The 21,496-nt window shown below is 39.9% G+C and overlaps 1 protein-coding gene across 1 annotated transcript in view; it reads right to left on the minus strand.

The window, feature by feature from the left end:
• Nucleotides 1-15,171: 15,171 nt before the first annotated feature.
• The window catches only part of LOC141019714 (voltage-gated potassium channel KCNC1-like), a 73,537-nt gene continuing 67,212 nt past the window's right edge, over nt 15,172-21,496 (minus strand). The window contains exon 5 of the mRNA XM_073494703.1: nt 15,172-15,323. Coding sequence (XP_073350804.1) covers nt 15,172-15,323 — 152 coding nt within the window. The remainder of the gene's footprint in view (nt 15,324-21,496) is intronic.

Genomic DNA, 21,496 nt, shown 5'->3' on the forward strand with positions numbered 1-21,496 from the left:
GGCTTATGGTATAGTTACTACATGTTTTAACTGGGCTTGTCAAATATTGTTTTCAGAACAAGCTAGACTAAAACTGTTATCATTTGGCATGTCAGCAGGACCATACATGTTCTGGGACAGTTTTACAGAATCTGAAATAGTTTGGCTTTGATGATTACTTTTACCCATAATGATCGTCATGTTTTAAGTGGTTATAACTTATTTCTCAACTTCATTCATTAAAAAAATACTTTGTAAAAGAAGCTACACTTTTAAGTAACACCAGGAACACCATGAAGCAAGTGATTATTTTCCTGAGCTATTTTGAATACAGAAGCATCAAAACTGAACAATACGGGAGCTTTAAGTGAGTAATATCGTGGCTACATTCAAGCTAACTCAAGTAAGGGTAGTAAATCACAAATCCCACTTAGCACGCAAGTCGCAAGACAACATTCAAGATGAAGTAGGAAATCTTACAAGGAGTGCTATTCAGTATGAGATTGTGTGATTTAAAGGGCATTTGGCAAAGCTACACCATGAAAAAGCTACTGGAGAAATTATTTGCAGATGACATCCTTTTGTTAGTTTGTGTCTTCTGCCTTTCAATCCACATACTGTACATACAAATTCTCTTTCCTTGTGTTTGTCAGGGACAAACTCAATGTGGAGTTTTCTACAGTTACACTTGCTGGGTTTTTAAAGGCTGATTCTTTGATTTTTCGTCTATCATTTTTTCGGCGAAAAACTAAATATGTTAAATGGAAATAAAGGAGATTTATTATCAAAAACCTGATACTAGATCATGATGAGGGGGCATTTGATTAAATATAATTTAAAAGTTAAACTAATTAATCAAATGTGGGAGTTGTCTCTCTTTTAGAATGCTTAGAAAGTCTCACAGAATTTATTGGTGGCCTCTGAGGGAAATTGGATTTCTGAAATGCTGGTTGTGGTCATGTATTAGTTCATAGTTCAAGTGTTGATACAGCATGAATTAATAATTAAAAACATGCATTAATTCTAACTCCTAACCCCATAAAGCAGAAATTATTTTTTTATCCCAACCCTAAATAACAACACTATAGGAAAAACAAATTTCTGCTCAGAAAAGAAACATTACATTCTCATCAGACATCAATCTAACATAGTGGAATAACAGCCCTGGATGATGAGGCAGCCATCTTATACCCTCTCACCTGAGGAAGTAAAGAGTCCTTCCTGGATCACCATGCAGGTAAGTAAACCCACCTAGATGACATTTCTAACCTCGAAGGTGTGATTTTGCCGTGGATAATCAAGGTCAAGAAAAGGTCCCGAGAAAAGGGACAATAGACATTTTCAATTCAAACACACAGGATCAATGACATCTCAGAGTGGACAGCACAGTTCAGTTCAACATCAGTTTGATAGTCCTGGGTCCAGATGGGGACACAGACACACACAGCTGCCATTGGAGAGAGTAACATATAAGGGTTCTGGTAAAAGGCTACAAGAGGAGGAAGAGGAGGAAGAAGAAGCAGAGTAGCAGCCAGGTGAGAAGTATTAGTAGTAGTAGACGAAGTTGTAGTAGCAGAATAAATACTTGCAGACGTTGGGAGGAGTCTTCTGGGATTTTAAAAGGGTCGGGGGATCTCCTAAGATTTCTTAAAGAAACAAAACAGGGTACTTGTTGCAACCCCTTTTTTCCTAAATGGTGTTTTGTCATTAAAAACAAAATTGAGAAAATCTTTTTTTTAAATGTAATCCTACTTTTTTTTTTAATTTGTTGCATATAAGATAATTTCTTTTAAATTTTAATCGTTAAATTCTCAATTTCTAGCCCTGTTATTCATGGGGGAGATCAGAATGGCTTGCAGAAGTCATGCAGAATATTCATGCTGGTAAACAATGTCATAAAAATGCATTTCTAATTTGCAATCATTGCCATTTTTTTTTGTCCCTAGAATAGTTTCTCAAAGATGTACTCCCACTCTTGCTGAATACCTGCTTTCTTTCAAAAAGCTTCTATCTTCTCGCCCCACATCCCCAGAGGTATAGAGTGTATGGTCTGCAGAATCTCCTCCCCCCCTTCCTCTGTCCCTCAGAGGGGGAGGGAGCTCCTCCTCATCCATCATGCCTTCTGAGAGAGCAGTCTGCTGCAGAAGATGCTGTTTTGCACATTTTAGCAGCCAGTTTTGAGGGTTGTAAAGGAGCTTGAACGACGATGATGATGATGATGATGACTTTGCATTGACATTGCTGGGTGAAAAAAAAAAAATCTCTGGTCTCTCTCCCCCTTTCTCATGGACTCCGTCCTTTCTTTCTCCCCATATTTTATTAAATCCATCCATTGTGTCTTTGACTGTCTTTCTCCGGGTTTTAATTGGTTTCATTCATGCCATGCAGTTTTGTTAAAGAGGAGGAGCAGCAGCGATGCTGAGATGCAGGGAAGGGGGTGGTCAAGATACGGTAAAGACTCGAGAGGGAAAGAGAGAGTGAGAGAAAGAGAGAAAGAAGCTCAATCGCATCTTTATTTTCAGTGACACCTCCTTTTTTCTTTGCAGATGCTGGGACACTTCCGCGTCCTTCACTCCAAATGATAGATATGTCCATCCACGTGTCTGTCTTTGGGTTAATTCCATCACAAGGTGGATTTAAACTGGCTCTTTGATCAGTTGAACTTGAAGTCCCAAGATGTCAACTGTCTCAGATGATATATCATGTCAAATATAAATGTGATATGGCTGATGTTTTCTGATATGTATGAGTAGATTTCAGCCAGAGGTCCTGTAGCTCAGCAGAGATTACCAGGGCGGCTCGGCCTGTGCAGCCCAGCAGCAACGCTGGATCAGACTCTGCCGGAGCTGTTAGACATCAAGATGGACCACCTCTCACCTTGCATAGTGCTTTGAGTGCCAAAATAACGGAACATCCACTGGAAATCAACAGTTGTGAATGCAGCTTCTTTGAAAATAAAACGAGTGATCAGTAAAGCAATAACACAGCAAAATGACAAAGACATAGAGGGCATCCTTGTCACATGGTTTCCAAATCCAAGTCTGTCAGAGGCCCTCTGGCTGCTACGCTGGGAGCATCCATGCTGTGGTCTGCTCTGAAAAATCAGTTCAAAAGACAAGGAAATGGGTGGTTTCCCATCTCGAAATGGCTTACATGTGATCATAAGCATTTTTCTTCACTGGGATCATCAGCGAGCTTGCATATGAATGTGTCATACAGATGATGAAACGTTCAGGTCAGTGTCAGTGACTGTGATGATTTCTACCTCTCATCTTCTTTTGTCTCTTTCTCTCTTTCTCCCTCCCGTTTTCTACAGTGAATCCTGTTGGAGGAGATGGAGGAGCAGCGGTTTAAAGTTTATGTTTTTCCTCTTCTTGTAGGGAAAGGGGGGAGGGGGGGTTTAGAAACTCAGCACTGAAAGGGAAGCAGAAAAGAGAGTTTAGTGAGGACTTGAAGTGAATAAATTATGACTGCTGACCCTCAGACACCAGACCATGGCATAGAGTTTGATCGCACCCCGATAAAGGCTGAATTTGTTGTACTACTCATTGATTGAAAGCACTTTATAATAGGTGATAAAGACTTTAGATATTCCAGATTTGGTAATCATTTGTTTTAACTCTATACCAATCAGTTCTTTTGTTTGAATTATAAGCAGATATAGGAACATCCAGGTCTGGTGCAGATCAAGGTCAAAGTCCATATTTACATACTGTTAGTCAGTGGAATGATGCTGGTGGGTAAATTAATGTCTTCTTCGATTTCATAAGAATGGCATCTGCTCTCATACATGGTCCTGCAATAATAATCTTTTCTCCAATAAGCGGTTGATAATTTCTTCAATACATTTCCAGGAAACTTCCAACTGGTTTCTGCTTAATTTCTGCTGATAATGCCAATTTTAATTTTCAACTGGTTTCTGTCTGACTTCCTTTCAGCAGGCCACTAAATTAAAGTGAGCTGTTGCAGCTGATTTCCATCTAGTTTCTGTCCAGCCTCTGCAGGTCAGTAAACTGAAGTATGTTTTTTAACCATTTACAATTCCACCAGTTTCACATCAGCAGATCAGTCCAACATTGGAACAATTTTCCTAAATGTCTACTTTAATAGTTAGCCACCGTAATGCTGGTTTAATTCCTTAACCTATTAACAATTAAAAAAATGGCAATTATTTTACCCACCATCACAGAAAAATCAAATTTCAGCATTCATTCAGTTGTTCTGATTTCCATTCCCTCTGCTGAGGTTAACATAGATTTCTGAGGTTCAGTGTGGAACCACATTAGGCATTGACCTGTTTCCCAAAAGCATCAAGACTGGGTAAAATCACTTGTTTGTATATATTGTTTTGGATGCAATAGACCAAAATCCATTAAGTTTCTTTTTCTGAAGCTTTCAACCACATGTCACAGCCTTCATCAGCAGGTGAAGTTGTCACAGAGTTGCAATCATCCTAAATGCAATACTAAGCATAGTTCTGAGGTATTGTACTTCACTTGAGTGTCATTTCACGCTACTGTATACAGTACATTTCTTACTCCATTAATAAAATTATTTTCCCTCAAAACTATTCAGATGGTTTATTTAAATAATCGTTCAAGGCTTTTTCAGAGTATTTTTACTTTGTGTTATTCGTACTTTAACTCAATAAAAAGGTTTGACTACTTCCACTGACACGTGATGGTGACTAAGCAAACTCCATCTGCTGTTGAAGACAGTGAGCTGCGGTTGAAAGCTCCCAAAAATAAGTTGAGTTTCGATTTTTTGAAGAATGTTCCGAGCTGAAACATTTATTTCTGTCTAATTTATAACACAAATAATATAATAGCATGATATTGTAAAATTGACCCTATACAAAAAGTCAAGTGCTCTGACTACGTTCTTTTGTCTTTTAACTTCCTGTCTACACAGGCCAACGGGGCTGTGTTGCACTGTGCAGATTAACATCTGCTGCTTGTGATCACTAATTGGATCAGCTGGTCATGCTTCTGTTATAATAGTCACAGTGACTGGTCAGTGTGTGTTTACAGCATATGATATTCTAACACTAGTTGTCTGATTGTGGCCATTTACACTTGTGGTCACACGATATTTCTATATCCAAAACAGAGTCACACAGGAGACTCATCTGGTTAGCTTTCCATGACATGGCTTATTATTGTATAACTAGCTCATTATTCAAAATTATAATCAATGCATATACTGTATATCATATTACACAGTTGTAAGCTGGTTAACAGCGGAAAATAACATGACATTATTTATCTGGGATTGCCTACACCTAACTAGACCATAAGCACAGTGTTGTCAGATTGAAAACCTACAGAAATGTAAAGTTTCAACATATCCATGGTTAGAAGAAATCTACATATTGCTAACATTTATTCTAATGATTGGACTGCTGTGGTGGATGTGGTGTTGTGAGGTCATGTGACCTCTCTAACTTTGACAAATGTGTAGTTGGTTCTGTGATCAGCACTGTGACTTTTAACTTGTATTTACTTTAGCCAGCAAAGGTAACCAGAAGTTTCAAGACAAAACAGGAAGTGGAACAAGTGAAAAATGGGCAGGTCTCAAAAGACCAATATTAATACACTAAATGTTGACAACTGGTTTGTCCAGTGCTATAATGTCAACACACTGAATCCCAGAGATGCTGTTGGCAAAGAGGCAGTGGGAGTTGATTAATGTTCTACATGAGATTGATAGTGTTAGCCATTGTAGAAACCCTTCTTTCTTTAATACTGGTGCACAACTTTCCAAACAGAAGAATGTAGAAAATATCAAAGACTTCTACAATGGCAGACTGAGTGTTCCTAGTCTACTGTGTAGTTTCCAGTGGTGCTCAGTGCGAAAAAGTTGTTGGTACTAATGGAAACTGCAGCACCATTATACTTTACACTAAGGCAAGGAAATGACAGGCCAAACACACCACTGAAGCAAAGAAAAGACACGTCACTATAAAGCTTGCCCGGCCCAGCTGACATGCAAGTACACCAAGAACACAGAGTTTGAATGTGACACACACTAGCATTTCTCTCTGTCTCTGAATCTCACACACACAGACAACCTGCAGAAGTCCTTGGGGGGCTGCTCAGTCCTCTGATATAACCAATCTTTGGACACTAATTAAAGTAGCTGATGAGACCAAGAGACATCGAGGTCATGGAATGAAATCGAAAGATGTCAGAGGTCAAAGTTCAAACCAGAGGACTGCAACCAACCAGGACTGGGCGAACGTCCAGACCAAGAGCTGAGAGTGGAACATCTCAGTTGGTGTGTCCTGCACATGTACAGACCAGACCTTGGCCAAATAACAACGCTTTAGCTTTTTGATTGATCCCACTTCCATCAGACGGGCACAGCTTGCTGCATCAGGTCATTTCATTTTCTTTTTTTTTTTTTTTTTTATACCCTCGTGCAGTTTGCGTTTGCCCGAATGACAAACTACACATTCTCCTGCACGCGTGTGGGATAAAACAAGCCGTAGTTAGCTTTTGTACAGGCTGTTTGACCCAGGTGTGGTGCACACAAAGGCTACACAAAAGAAAAAGGTAAGGAAACAGAGTGCGGCACACAACACGAAAAACACATAGAACGTAAAACAAAATGTCACACCAACACAGAACCACACACAGGTGAGGAAACACAACACAAGGAGCAAAACGGTGCACGGGAACAACAGTGAGATACACATTCTTACATGGAGAAGTGATTTTGCTTCTTTCTGTCTTTCCTCCTCCTCCTCATCATCATCACCACACTTTTCTGTCTTCCCCAAACTTTTTCCTCCTCCATCTCCTCCCTCTGATGCTGCTTGGCTGACAATCCACTCGGAACACATCGTTCCACTCAGAGCATTTTTCCCCTCCTCCCCATCTACATCATATAGTCTTTTTCATTCATTTAAATGTCCAGTTCCTGTCTTTCTCCTTGGTGAAATCCAGTGTTTAGCCAATCGTTTTATTTTCGTGTGCGAAGGTGCTCCAATTTCAGTCAATTCCTTTTTTGGTTTTTGCTGTCAGAGACTTCAGTATGAGGGCATGGATGGTGTTGGGGGGTTCAAAGTCTCACAGAAAGAGGGACACAGTTATTGGGAGAGCGTGGAGAGACGAGGGACGCCACAAGGAGAAGACAGGAAACAGTTGGACAAGAAAAGCAAAATAGCATTTTGAAGGAGGGGCGCAAGAGCCACAAAACAGAGCACAGAACAGAGGAAAAGCATGACTTTTTTTCTTATCTTTCCATTTTTCAGACATACAATACATATTTGAGGGAACATGGGTGAACAGGAATATTGGGGTGGGGGTGGGGTGCAAAAGAGAGATTGAGAAAGAGATACCTGAGTTGTGAAAGGATGGAAAGGAGAGCGATGCTGGCAACAAGGGGAAGAAGCTAAAGAACCAGCAGAAATTTCAATTAAAAACTTTGACTTTGGGGTCCCTCTGCAGTGTGGTTCCTTATTAAACGCAACCTCCTCAAAGACCTGTCCAGATCAACTGTAGAAAAATAATACATCAGATCATTTAAATCATTTAGCTGGTACGAGGCTCATTCATGAGGCAAAAGATTTAAGTCCTAATTTTTGGACGGTACCACACACTTTCTATAGAGACTAGTGCAGACTCTCCAAAATTTTGAACTTAAGTCATTATGGCCAAATTAGGGTGGTGCTCCTGTCATGAATTAGCTCAATCCCAGTCAAGCTGGATTAACAAACGGGCAAAGATGGCAACTACCCCAGACCCTCAGGGACCCGAAGGCACCAGATTCAACTGTGTTGTAATTATTTTGTGATGATTTGATTGATTGCAAATTTTTGGAGTAACAAACCCGACTGAAGCACAATCAAGCCTGTGACCAGAGAAGAACATGGTCATATTGGAGGATTCTGTGAAACCTTCAATGAAATAGACATGACATTTTTTTTTGTCTTTTCCATTCAATGCCAATGTTTTTAAAATGGTTGCTTTCTATAGTGTCTACACATGGCAAGTATGATATGGTTAAGGTCAGGCAAAGATCATGTTGATGGCAAATAACTGCCAAGGTTAAAGTATGGCAACCAAAACACGTTGGTACAGTAAAGATGGCTGACTGTTAATAACAATTGAACAATTATTGCACGTCTCTAGAGAGAAACAGACCACCCTGACCTCCACACTCTGACTCCCACCTTGGTACAACAAGGTCACACATCATTTCTAGAGATACTGGGCTGAAATGGCGAGGACCTTAAGTTCTCAGCATTGTCCCTGCGGAAACGCACGTGCCATGTCCTCTGTACATTAAACAAAGGTTCCTCAAGTCTATTCAGTGACTTCATCAGCAAAAATAATGTTTTGGAAGCCCAGTTATTAGGCTCCAGGGTCCAACTGTTTTGGACGCCCATTTTCATTGGTCACACCAGTGCACATGATTTTCAGCAGGTCAGATTTTGTAAAATTCTTGTGCGTGTACTTGGATTTAAATGAAGGAAAACATTTATCTGCACCTTAATTTCTGTTAACAATCATTACAAAATGTGTTAAGAAATGAAAACATTTTATTGGGTGCACCTAAATTGGTGCTGGTGCACCTGGATGAAAGGTTAGGCGCACCACTGCAACTAGTGTAAACTCACTGGAGAATAGTGACAAGTGGAAAGGGTTTGTGTCCTCTGATGTCATTACAGAAAAAAATGGACTTCCTGGTGTCACTGGATTTCATGATGCTGTGATTGATATACAAGCCACACAAACGTGGGATTTACATTTATCCTTGATTGAAGCATTACATGTTTACCATTGCAAAGGATGGGCATTCTCTTCTTCTTGGACGAATATGTGTTTCGTACCTTCAAAAATGGTGTCTGAAAATGGGGAGCTGACTTATAATCACGGTCATTTATATCAGACCAATACTGCATCGTGCTTAAATGGGTATTCTTAAATACATTTGCATTCAATCAAGGTTCGATCAAACACACATGGAGAACCAAAGGAGGGTGGGGTTGCTCAAAAGAGGTCTGCAGTTCAGTTTTGGCGGAGGCCCCCTGGCAGATTAATCTGGCCCTGATCCTTGTCCTTTGTGGGAGGTTGCATTGAATAATTGCATTCTCACACTGAAGAGGTATCCTTCTTCTGAACTCACTGCAGTTTAACTGCGAGTGAAGATAACAGGACTGGACAGAAGGGAATGGAACGAGACATGGACAGGGTGGAGTAAGAAACATAATGAAAAGCAGATGAACAAAACAATGGACAGGGAAATTTTGGTAAGGAGGTATCTTGGGAGGAGAATGGTCTCTTCTCTCTCTTGCAGAAGAGGAGTTGAGACAATGATGGAAGAAGCTGGATTTTTTTTCATGTCCTAGCATTAGTTCACAGTTACTGCTTCTTTTTGCATATATCTGATAAGCGCAGGGCTTTCAGAACAGTTCTCTGTGAAAAGAGAGGCAAAAGAAAGGAGAAGAAAATCATAAGCTACGATTGTTAAATGTTTATCTTATCATAAGTCTCTCAAGATCGATAAGAAAGCAGCTATACAAGACCTACTAGAAACATTACCCCTCCCCATCCTGCAAAAATAAACTTTCCCACCCCCACCCGGCCCCATTACAGTACCTAACTTGGTCTCTTTCGACCAATAGCATCATAGCATTTTGGCATGCATAATTTCAGCCCGTCCCACCTCTTGCATTCAAAGAGGTGAAGATTTTTTGTCCTGCATGCTTTGTTAGTGCATACGTTTGCGTCTAAACACACACATCCATACACACTCTTAGTAGTCTAAATATTATATACACATTCATTAAGCTTGAGACTAAAATCTTATCAAACCTCCTCACATCATAAGTCATATCAGTTTCCTTATTGCTTGCGATGGGAACCCATGCAGATTCATCTACGACACAAACTTTACATATGTACATCATCATGACAAAAGCGACCAATCCGCAGTGGCCTCGGGGAAAAGTGACAGACACACTCCAAACAAGTGGACGTTGGGGAGGGAGAGGAGGGTACGTGAAAATGAAATGGTGAGAAACAACAGACAGGTTCAGTAGAGAGAGTGGAGTGTGTGTTTACATCTATGTATGTGTGTGTGTGCGTGTGTGTGTCTAAAAAAAAATAAAATAGGAGTTTCATCCTGAATTCCTACTAGATTAAAACCTCGCAATCATTCATTCATACGTTCATTAGTATTAGGTTGGACTTCGACGACAAAGGAAACAGGAAACGGTTAACCCTATATGACCCCAAATCAGGGTCACTTAAGGTTAAAAGAAAAGCTTGATATTTTGGGAAAATTTCTAATTCAATTTCTTTCGGAGAGTGAGATATGGAATCAGTATAAATCTCATGCCTGTGTCGTACATATCCAGAGCCAGGAGGCATTTAAAGACTGGAAGCAGGGGAAGCAGCTAGCCTGGGCCTCAACAGTAAACTTACTAACACCTCTGAAACTAATTGACATATTGTACCTCTTTTGTTTAATCTGTACACACAAATAATTGTGAACATGACAGGTTGTGGTTTTAGGTTGTTTTTTTTTCAATATTGTGAGATTGTTCAAAAATATACTTTGGGTTGAAACTACGTAAAGTCTCGTTATGTGACGCTGTACGTGATGTCACTACGTCACTCTCGTAATGTAAGTGACACAAGTAACCCTCATTTATGTACGTTAGCTTACTTCAGTGACATACATTAAAAACAAATCACTCTTGCCTCTTGGTCACCGAGGTGATGCGAGCCCTGCCCTCCAGAGGGACCTGACCAACCCACTATTCTGACTTTTCTCGCTCTTTAAACGACTACACTGGAGGGGCTCTTGAAAGGTGATGCTAGCGGGGTTACTACAGCCTCAAACTTAGAAGTGTAGGTCCACTGACCAGGCTGCTGTATTTGATATATTGGGAGTGAGGACAGGCTGCACACAGACGTGAAATTGATAGAGATTATCTCATCTGACTCGCAGCAAGAAAGGGAGTGAGTGTTTTTTCCCAGAATGTTAAACTAATTCTTTAAATACACAATTATCAGCTCATCATACAAGTCATACAGTGATCTCACCTCCCAAAACTGAAACAGCTTTTTCCTCTTAAAAAAGGAATATCCTCAGCTCATTTTTTTTTTTTGGCAAGAACCAAGAGACAAACAGAGCTTAATAAACTTCCTCTGCACATTTAAGTGGCTCTTGTTCAAGAGTATTCCTGACTCAGCAGAGTCTACTGTATGTTCGCTGAGTAGTTAGTAAGTTTTTTTTTCTTTTGGGAATCCAAATCAAATCAAAAGGAATGATAAAGCTCTGTTTCTTTCTGATGGGAGGTGAGAGCGACAGATGAGGACAAGGGATTACAGCAGATATGAAACCTAACCAACAGACACATGAATACTGTCTACAACAATAAAAAAAATAGGACACTAGTTGAGAAAATCAAATAATCTCTCATCAGCTTAAAACAAAAAGTAAACAACATTTATATTTAAGAGCAAAGAAACTGTTGGAAACAAAAGTACACTCGCTGACACATTATCATGTGATCACACAGGTTGTTATTAATAAACATCCAAACTAAAATTAAGTGATCATTTCTCCCTGTCTTTCTTGCAGAGGCAAAGGATAATTTATATTTCCAAGTTGACATTTGTGCATCTTATTACAGAGGTAGATGCAGGTTTGGGCACACACACACACAAACACATGCACACACAAACAACCATGTGCACACTTGTCATGTGTGCTGCAGATATGACATATCTGAACAGAAACGCACAGATCCAACCACCACTGTCTCATATATCTACATTGCATATTTCTATGTCTGTATGCTGTCTCTTTTGTCGTGTTCCCTCTCTTCTTCCCATGCGGCGTTTTTGTCGTCCGCTCTTCCTCTACCACGGGCTGTCGCTCCAGTAGCCGTTCACGGTGCCTCCTACTGAGTGGCCGCAGCCAAAACAAAGAAGAGATGGACGGACAGAAGAGGAGGGAAGGGGGAAAGGAGCATTTGGGGGGTTCAAGAGGGGCAAAAACAGGGAAAGAAAGAGAAGCCAAAAAGGGAGAAAACTAAAAATATTGCCACTGGCTGCTGAGTCACACTGGAGTCAGTGCAAGTAGAAACGCTGTTGGCGGTGATGGTGGTGGTGGTGGTGGTGATGATGGTGGCGGGATGAACTCAGACTTGAGGGAAACCGCACTTCTCACACTGAGGCTGAGCTGCCATGTCCGAAACATTTTCCAGATAAAGAGAAAGCCAATCACCCCGCCACCTTAAAGGAATAGTTTGACATTTCTGGAAGTTTGCCAATTTGCCTTCGTTGTGAGAAGATTAATATCAGTCTCAGCTGGAGTCGGGAGGTGGTTAGCCTAGCTTAGCATAAGACTTGAATCAGGGGGAAAGAGCTAGCCCAGCTCTGTTTGTTTGCTCTGTAAAGGTATGATGGTAAGAAAACCTGGCAAGGCCCTGGAATGTGTTCACAGTTTCAGCGCTTTAACAGCATCAAGCCAGATTTCAAGCCAGATTAACTGTTTCCCCCAGCTTCTAGTCTTTATACTGAGCTAGGCTAACTAAGTTTGGAGTCTAGCAATATACTTAAAATGAGAGTACAGACGTAAGAGGGGTATCAATTGTCTCATCTCACCTTTGGAAAGAAAGCAAGTAAGCTTCTTTTGCACCGTTCCCTTAAACCTTGGCTAATGACTGAATGAAAGCACGACAAAGAAAACAGAAGTGATCATCCCTTTCTTCTGGCTGTGCAGCGCAGCCTTCTGCTGAGAGCCCAGGTGAGAACGCATGGAGAGCCGGTGAGGAGTGATGGTGTGGTAAAGATCAGACCCTTTTACTACAGTGTCTATGACTTTTTTTCATTTTCCTATAGCTGCTCTTGTCTATTCATTCTATAAAATATGTTTCATGCCCCAGCTTTGTACAGTGTTAATCAAGTTACAGCTCAGCCAATAGCAACTCTGCTTTTATCCCTCCATTACAGCATCCTCTATCCCCTTTGACAGTGATTCCCTTTTCAGCACGTAGAAAGGTTGGGGGGTGGTTCAGATACTGACTTAGTTTTCTAACATCCTGATCACTGGCCTGTCTTCTATAATAGCAATGAAATAAAGGCCTGCTCTTAATATTTCCATTATACCATATTTTACACATAGTTTTCCATTGTTTGAGCTTTGACTGGAGCTCTTTATAAGGGGGAATTCCAGTATTTTTACACCTGGGCCCTATATTCACATGTTTTGGTGCGTAAATGATCCATACTTACCAAATGTTTTTGAATCCGTTCAGTATTTCATCTGAGCTGACACCCGCAACACAGTTGCAGTGGCTGCAATGTAATCTGTTGGGGCAACTCCGACTGTCAAATGCCCACTGAAAGTGCTTGTTTTTGTAACTGACAGGCTAAGGTTGTTATTCTAAGTGTCTGACAAGATTGTGGAGACAAATCTCTTTGGAGACAGACCTTTTGTGAGTGAGTAAGATCCTTTTTGTGGCCAGAAACACAAGTCTTGCTCTGAACTCTTGCAGGAAATGAGCTGGTGCAGGAAGACGACAGTGGAAATGTAAGCCGGAGTTTGAGAGAGGAGTTGCTAGAGGGACTACTGGCAAGAGTTTATTGCCAAAGTCATGGCTGAATCTTTGACTAATTTTGAGACTCTAGATGGGGCAACAACTGACCTTGGGCGATTTCAGAGTGACACTTCTTGCGCAAGACTTGGACCGATCCTAAAACTTTTGGTACGTATCAATCATTTACACACAAAAATATGTAAACGTAGGGCCCAGGTTTAAAAGTAACATAATTCCCCTTCAATTACATCATCTCATTGTGCCAGACCAAGCACCTGACGTATAATAATTCACATTTTATTTTGCAGATATAAATTAAGCCCACCATCTGAGAATGTACAGTATGCCTCTGTAAGTAGAGTTAGTATGATTGCTTTAGTTGAAACATTAAGGGGCCTGGAAAGGCTAAATTATAGAATCATTTGTGAACAGAAGTCAAAGATACAAAATCACAATTTTTTTTTTTCTAAATACATGTTATCTAATTTCATATCATTTAAATCATCTCTCTGCTGCATTAGGTTTATCTGGCAGCTCCTGATTGGGAACCACTGTCCTATGACCTGCATCCCACCCTGACAGAGACATCCACGCTTCTTCACACCTGTTCCCCCGCTGTTCACGGTATAAAAAATAATTTGTCATCCAGTCCTCCCCGCAGTACATCCTGTGAGTGTTGTAGCAGAGCGTTTAGGGTCTGAGCAGAGTCTGAAGCCTGAGGAGGAAGCAGGAGAAAGGAGGAGGAGGAGGGGATGCCGCTGCTTTGAGAAGTTGCTCATGGAGGTAATGAACTCCCTCTCTCCTGTCTCCCTGTACTAAAGGTTTTCACTGAGAACAAACCATGTGTCCGTGTGTTGATACACGTGCATGTTTGCACATGTGTGTAAGAGGGGTTGTTTTACATTAATGTAACACGAAGAACTGAACATCTACAGCCGATATGGCTTTTTTCAAAGGTGCAGAGGTGCTACAGTTTGGGGTATTTCTTTTTTTAGAGATATAAAATGTCTTTGTTTTTTCAATCTACTGGTAAGTATAGTGTATGTTCTTATTCTGGAGATTCTTATGAGTAAAAACATGCATGCTGCAGTAATATTTCTGTGTGTGAATGTGTGCATTCAGAGGCTTATATTAGAAAAGTCTCTTATTCATAGCTACTCTTAAGTATCAGTTTTTAAAGCATTGAAGTGCAAGTGCAGTCAAGATACAGGCAAGAAGTAGCACAGGGAGGTAAACTAACTCAACTATCATATCAGTCTAAACTAACCTAGACTCTATCCCTGTTAGTAAGGCATGTGTGTTAGTGTGTGTTTGTGTATTTTAAAATACATTTGCTTAAGCATCTATCTCATCTTAATCAGTAAGATTTAGCTATTCTGTGGATTTAAAATAGGACCCTCTAGTGCCTAGAAGAACTCTAAATTATCGTTGTTTCTATCAAGACAAAGACATGTGAGTAATGGTGATGAAAGAGCAGCAAGGATGAATCAAATGTCCATGAAACACTCCTTTCATGTTTGTTTCTTTCACATGTTCCCCAGAAAAAAATAAAATAACAAATAAAAAAATTGAACATTTTTTTGTTGTTGCTGTTGTTGTTGACATTTTGTTGTGTCTCCCTGTCGGCTATGCTACAAGATGGAGGGAATGGGGGAGTGACATCGCCTGAGGCCAGGCGGCTCGAAGGGCTCAAAGGTGGAGTTGGTGATGGGGGTGAGGCGCAGCGGGGCGCCCGTCATCCCGGAGATATTATTGAGGCTGCGTGACTTCTCATAACCCGTGGCTACATGAAGATGACAAGCAGAGGTGAGAGGTCAGAGGTTAGAGTGGGGGTTATGAAGGGTCAGCATTAATGTTTTCATGATATGGTCAAGAGACAAGAGGTGAGGAATGTGTGTTATTGGATTGGAAATGCACATTTTTTATGACAGTAGGTAATGTCATGATATATTCATTTATGTTATGACAGCATTGCACATCAGAAATAGCAAATATAAACCATTTGTTACAGTTACAAGCATTTGTAAATGAAACAAAGTTGGAAAAAAAAGGTAAAGAACTCAAGACAAAAACCAGCCCAAATCAAGTAAAATATTTTAGACCAAAGGAGGAAGTTAGAAAAAGACAGACAGACGGACAGACAGATGGACGGAGGGACAAACAGATGGACAGACAGACAGGGACAGGACAAAACAGGAATATTGGTTACGAAAATCAGCTATCAGTTGCCACAATATCCCTTAGACACCTAGGGGTGGCACTCTGCAGCACCAACATCAACTGTTAAGGGGAGGGAGGATGCACTAGTCCAATGGACATACAGAGACACTTTTCATCTGCATCTCATTATATTTCTGTTCTTGTATGTCCACTGGACTACCTGCTCTGAGATTCCCAAGAGCACAACAGTGCTTCGTTCAGAAACAAGAAACACAGCCAGCCTCTGTGATTTAATGATTTTGGGAAACTCAGAGCAACTCAAGTGGGTAAATCATCTGGAGCTGAGCACAGTTAGAAATATACACAATCCTGCATGTTAACACTCAATCTGTAAAAAAAAAAGAAAAAGAAAAGTTCCCTTCATCAGGGAATATTTTGATCTCAGAATCCAGGTGTTTTAGCCAGTAGGAACAGGCTGCCGTTAACAGGGAACAGTCAGTTAGACAGAAAGACAGACAGACAGACTGACCGAAGAGAAAACCCTCTCTAAGGTGAGTGTCAGGTAGGCTGTGTGCTTCTCCTTATTGAGAGGCTAAAGTCCACATCCATGCTGAGCAGCTCTGTAAGGCTGCATTTGGCCAAAGGAGTGTGTGGAGCTAAATGCTAACATGATATTGAGCAGGTGTAACGTTTACCATTTTCACCAGCTTAGTTTAGTGTGTTAGCATTCTAACATGTGGAAATTAGCACTGAGGACAAACACAGCTGAGGCTGGATTTTGGTTGAAATAGCAAGAAGTGCAAGAGTAAGGAGACCTTCAACATGTAGGGTCGATTATATTTGTGTAAAAAAGGTGGTTTATACTTTACATATGTCATTTACACCTGGCTGACAACTGGTCGCAACATTTGTTTCCCAACATATGAAGAAAAAAACCCCTGTGTATAAACTGGAATACTTTGACATGACTACTAAATCTGACTATGTAGCTGGATGTTTTAGGCCAAGAAGACATTTGTGATGTGTGAGTTTGCAGGATATCAGCTGACAGTTTTTTTTTTACATGAACGATTCATGAACAAACATTTTTTTAAATGTTTTATTTAACAGGGTACTCCAGGTCTCTAGTGGAAGAACGATTTCATGAAAACATGGTTTTGAAATTACCATATACACATCTTCATGGTACGCCAATTTGTTGATATATCTACAAGAAGCTAATATAAGGGGAGAGACACAGAGAGCTGCAGGGATGATGTGTTTTGTAGACTAATGTAAGAGTTAGCATTGCCCTGGTTCCCTGAACAAAAAGCCTAGTGCATTTTTCTTTTGGATTTTGGATTATTGTAGAAAATAACTGAATACAAGCTTATAATACTCACACATTTTGCTCAGTGAGATAATCTTCACCAATGAACACCACTATTATTAAATTATCTTATTAAATTAAATCGCCAGAAGTAATAAAAAATAACATTAGGCTACATCATGGTCATATGACCTCAAGGTCACCACCACTGAGCTTCTTACTTACTATACTACACTATACTATACTATACTATTCACACTTTACTATAAAACTGATCAATGTACAAGTTGTAAAGTCAGAGTTAGAATAGTTTGTAACTAAAGTCAGCCTGTAAAGACGGACTAGTGAGTAGACGAGTCTCCGTGTTCGCTGTGATGACGTTTAATGTCCCCGACAACCTCTGCAGTCTCATTTAGATACTTGTTAGCAACCGCCATTTTTAACACACGGAAGAACTTAGTGGGGTATTTACTGATGTATTTTAATATCGTAATCGTAATCTCTCAAGCTTGCCCACAGACCCTATTTCAGGCATTTAACCTAAAACCCATTAAAAAAAACCATTGATGTAGAGATGAACCTGAAGTGCTAAAATGTTAACTTGTATAGTTTTTTTACTCATTCCTGTGGCACTCTATTGGTCCGACTGATTTATTATTGCAGCTTGAGAATTAGGCCTATATATGTTTTTTTTTCTCATGAGACAAAAACATAAACGTACAAAACAAAAAATCCCAACATAAATGTGCTGTAGGGGGCGCTGTACTGTGATAGGTTAAAAAGCCTAAAAAACATTTCTATTCAGAAGGATCTGTTTTATTTAATGGGGAACATTTAGCGAATATATAATAATCTCCCTCGAAACTTTTTTGTGTGAAATATTAGAGAACCAACTTACATACAATAAAAAGAAAAAAATAGATAAATAAACAAACATTTGCCATTATTAGTCATACATATGAGATCTGGAAGTCTCAGTTATGAGAGACTGGCACCATTTATTTTACTTTATTCTTTCATTCAACTGGTTTTCTAAAGTAAACTCGAACTGTTGCCCCTGTGTCTCCACCTGCCTCTGGGTTTACTTCCACTGATTTTATTTCTGTCTCGCCAGTGCAACTGACTGAAGTTAGGAAGTCAGACAGAGCTGTATTTCCTAAAACAACTTCAGCATTGAGATGTTTTTGATTTTCTGGTTTACAGTGGGGTCGATATGTAGAACAACTTTGGCGAGTTTTATTTCACGGTATAATGTTCTCCCAGTTTCAATGGAAGCTGCCTGATGCTGAGTGTGCAGTGCCTGAGGTGCTTCCAGGCAAGCCAGCAACACAAAAACAATCCAGACACAATGAAATCAATTAATCGGTGTCTTAAAAATAGGGGCTGCTATTAAAGAGCCCTAATGTGTTTAGTTTACAAAGGTATAGATTAACTTCACTGTAGTCCTACTTTGAGAGAGTTATTGAACAGTAAGAGGAGAGGTAACACTAAAGGCTGGGTCATTGTACAACATACACTATACAAACATCTCCAACATGACATACAGTTAGAGGTAAGGCTATGTTCAGACAGACATCAACACAACCTTCTTATTCTTGTCAATGAGAGCACAGTTGTGCCACAGTGGGGTTGTCTTAGCAAAGGCTTATAAGACACAACAGGGTAATCCAGTTAAGAAGTTGAACATGGGCCTCATTTTTGCAGCACTGCAATGCACTGCACTGGCCAATCATATATGCACTACTACAGCACATTTCACTTATAATATGAATGGGGTAGTTGACTGTTCAATAACAGCGGCAGCCCCCCAACCAGCAAATGTCCAATCAAAGCTCAGCAACTGTGATAAGGCCCGGCAGGCCAGTCGAAGTTAAGATTTCTCCACCTGCCATAACACTGTGCACGGGGCTATGGTAAGAGCAATATTCATTATCATATAGTGGTGTCTTATAGCCATTACAAAACTACAGCAAGTTGGCTAACTAGCTTATTTTACATCTGTAACATGTAAGGGCCAGTAGAGATGGTGTTTGCAACAGGGTCACATTGAAGTATTAGGATTAGCTAATGAAATCTGCTATTGCACCAGTCATCTTTTCAGAAAGCAAAATTTCAAGTTACTGGCTAGAAAGGAGAAGCTGTTTTTGTCTATCTGTGCATGATCCAGGACTTACTGTTTTTATTGTCACATAGCAAATATGATAACGGTGGCAGATTAACAATAAAAAAAATCATTGTGAATTGTTTATTTATCTGCCAGCGTTATCATATTTGCTTTGTGACGATGGAAATCTTGATCTGAGTATGAACAGTAATAAAGTGGGCAGGGCTTTAAAAAAGGTCATTTTGCACCTCTTACAGTTGTACAAAGCGGCAGTCACTTTTCAAAAAACATTTTGTTTGAATGACTGAGAACTGACACAATATGTTTGAATAAATTTGGTCATAACCCGCTTACCCAACTGACATTGTTTTGTTCTCCTCCGTTGCCTCCCTTGTGTGACAAGTGCGGTGACATCATATTTTTTGTCACCAACAGGCAGCTCTATTTTAGTCCAATTTAGTTAAGTTAGCAAACAGCCTCACCTTAATCAATAATTATTCTGTCATATCTAAAATACTCCAGCATTTTATGTCTCAGATGTGTTGTGATTAACACCTGAATACACACTAGAAAACACTGGTTTGCTCAAAACTTCAGTTATCAGGCATACATTTCCTTTGGAACTGCATCATGGTCTATTGAGGCCATAGTCTGCCTGTACCTTAACAGATTTCCCTATCTGTGGTTGGACATCGCCACAAAATGCTGTTTTATCAGTTGTGTCATTCCAACAAACACCTGACATTTAAGAAGTGACAAGTGTGGTGATGTCGGAGCTGACGTGTTGTGATTGGTGCTTTTAGCAATCTATGCATCAAACTCATGTCGTCCTTGGACAAGTCGAGGGAAGCGCTGACAGTAAAGTACTAAAGGGCATCTCTTCCTTGCACCCTCATCACAAAAGCTACAACAATAAACAACTACAAATCAATACCCACATAACCCACCAGCACATGATACACAAGAGTTTTTAATTACTCATCAACACCTCTCAGGAAGGGTTTGCCCTTGTGAGGTTAGTCTGCGATCAGTTTCAACTCTTTGGAAACATAAGATGGATGTGGAAGTGAGGCACTGATCTGAGACCAGCATGCAAGGTCAAACTCAGAAATAGAACTTTGTAAAATTGCTTTATAAGAGAGATGTTATTGTTTTACTGGCTTCCTTGAACAGGATTGGTTAATTTAGAGAGTTTGCCATTTTGCTTTTACTGTTGACCTTGGGAAGCCTTTAAGCCATGCTTCTCCAAAATCTCTTAAAGTAAAAAACAGACAATCTTTCCTCCCCTAGTGTTTTAAGTGGTATTATTGTTGGTGAAGCCATTGTGGAGACAATCGGATCGAACAATTCCTCACAGCAAAGGAAAACATGTGAGTTTATTCATTCGTTTAGTCTCTAAGGAGATGTGAAAGCAGATAGATGTGATGCAAGGCTTCCAGCCTGACTGTATTACCAGTGATCCTTCACTTTCCCGGGAGATTTTGTGCCCAGAGGCAGACGAAAAAGCACAGTCAAAGCAAATTGAAATCTATCATTATTCATTGCATTATTACATTGTGCAATCAACATTTAAGTCATAATGATATGTTCAAGTAAAAAGCTTGTCTATTGCCAGTTTAAGTATCAAATCTCACGTCCTATAGGCCTGAAATATCTTCGTAACAGAGGTTCATGGAGAATCATTTCATCTGTAATTATTGTTTTGAGCATTCAACAACTTTTCCAGTGTTTTATTCCTCCTGTACTAATTTGTTAGAAAAGTGTTGCTGCTCTCAAATTTACAATAAGCATATAATTACAAAAATCTATAAGATTGATGAGGTAAAACATTACATATATTGTCTTTGTACTGTTTTCAATTGAATCTGTGTAATTATCACGTTGTTTTATTTATGTTTGCACAGGGTCACAACATTTTTGGAATCAGGGCTGCACTATAGTATTATGGTACAGTATATAGGATACTAGGTATAAAGTCTGTGGAGCTATCTTTCACTTAATGGGCAATGGGAAGCTCTCTTAAACCTCAGGAGGCATTCTGGGTACCGGGTACCACAGCGACAGATCTGGGTCACCATGTTCTAAGGACCTGGCTATTCAATGCACTGTGTGTGTGTGTGTGTGTGTGTGTGTGTCACATGTCGGTTAAAATGCATGAATATTAAAGTCTTTTACATTAGGACATTAGGCCTCATATCTGAGAACAGTAAATACTGAAACCATATCATTTTCTTCGTGTGTAAGGAGTCAGCATGTGATATGATTGTAGAATATCATTCTGAAATGAACGACCAATGTCATGTCGGCTTCAGATATGCTTTGCGTGTGTGTGCTTGTGTATTTGAGCATGTTTACTGTGTAACAGCAACACATTCTACTCTGT

The sequence above is a fragment of the Pagrus major genome, chromosome 23 (assembly GCF_040436345.1).
Source record: "Pagrus major chromosome 23, Pma_NU_1.0".
Lineage (NCBI taxonomy): Eukaryota > Metazoa > Chordata > Actinopteri > Spariformes > Sparidae > Pagrus > Pagrus major.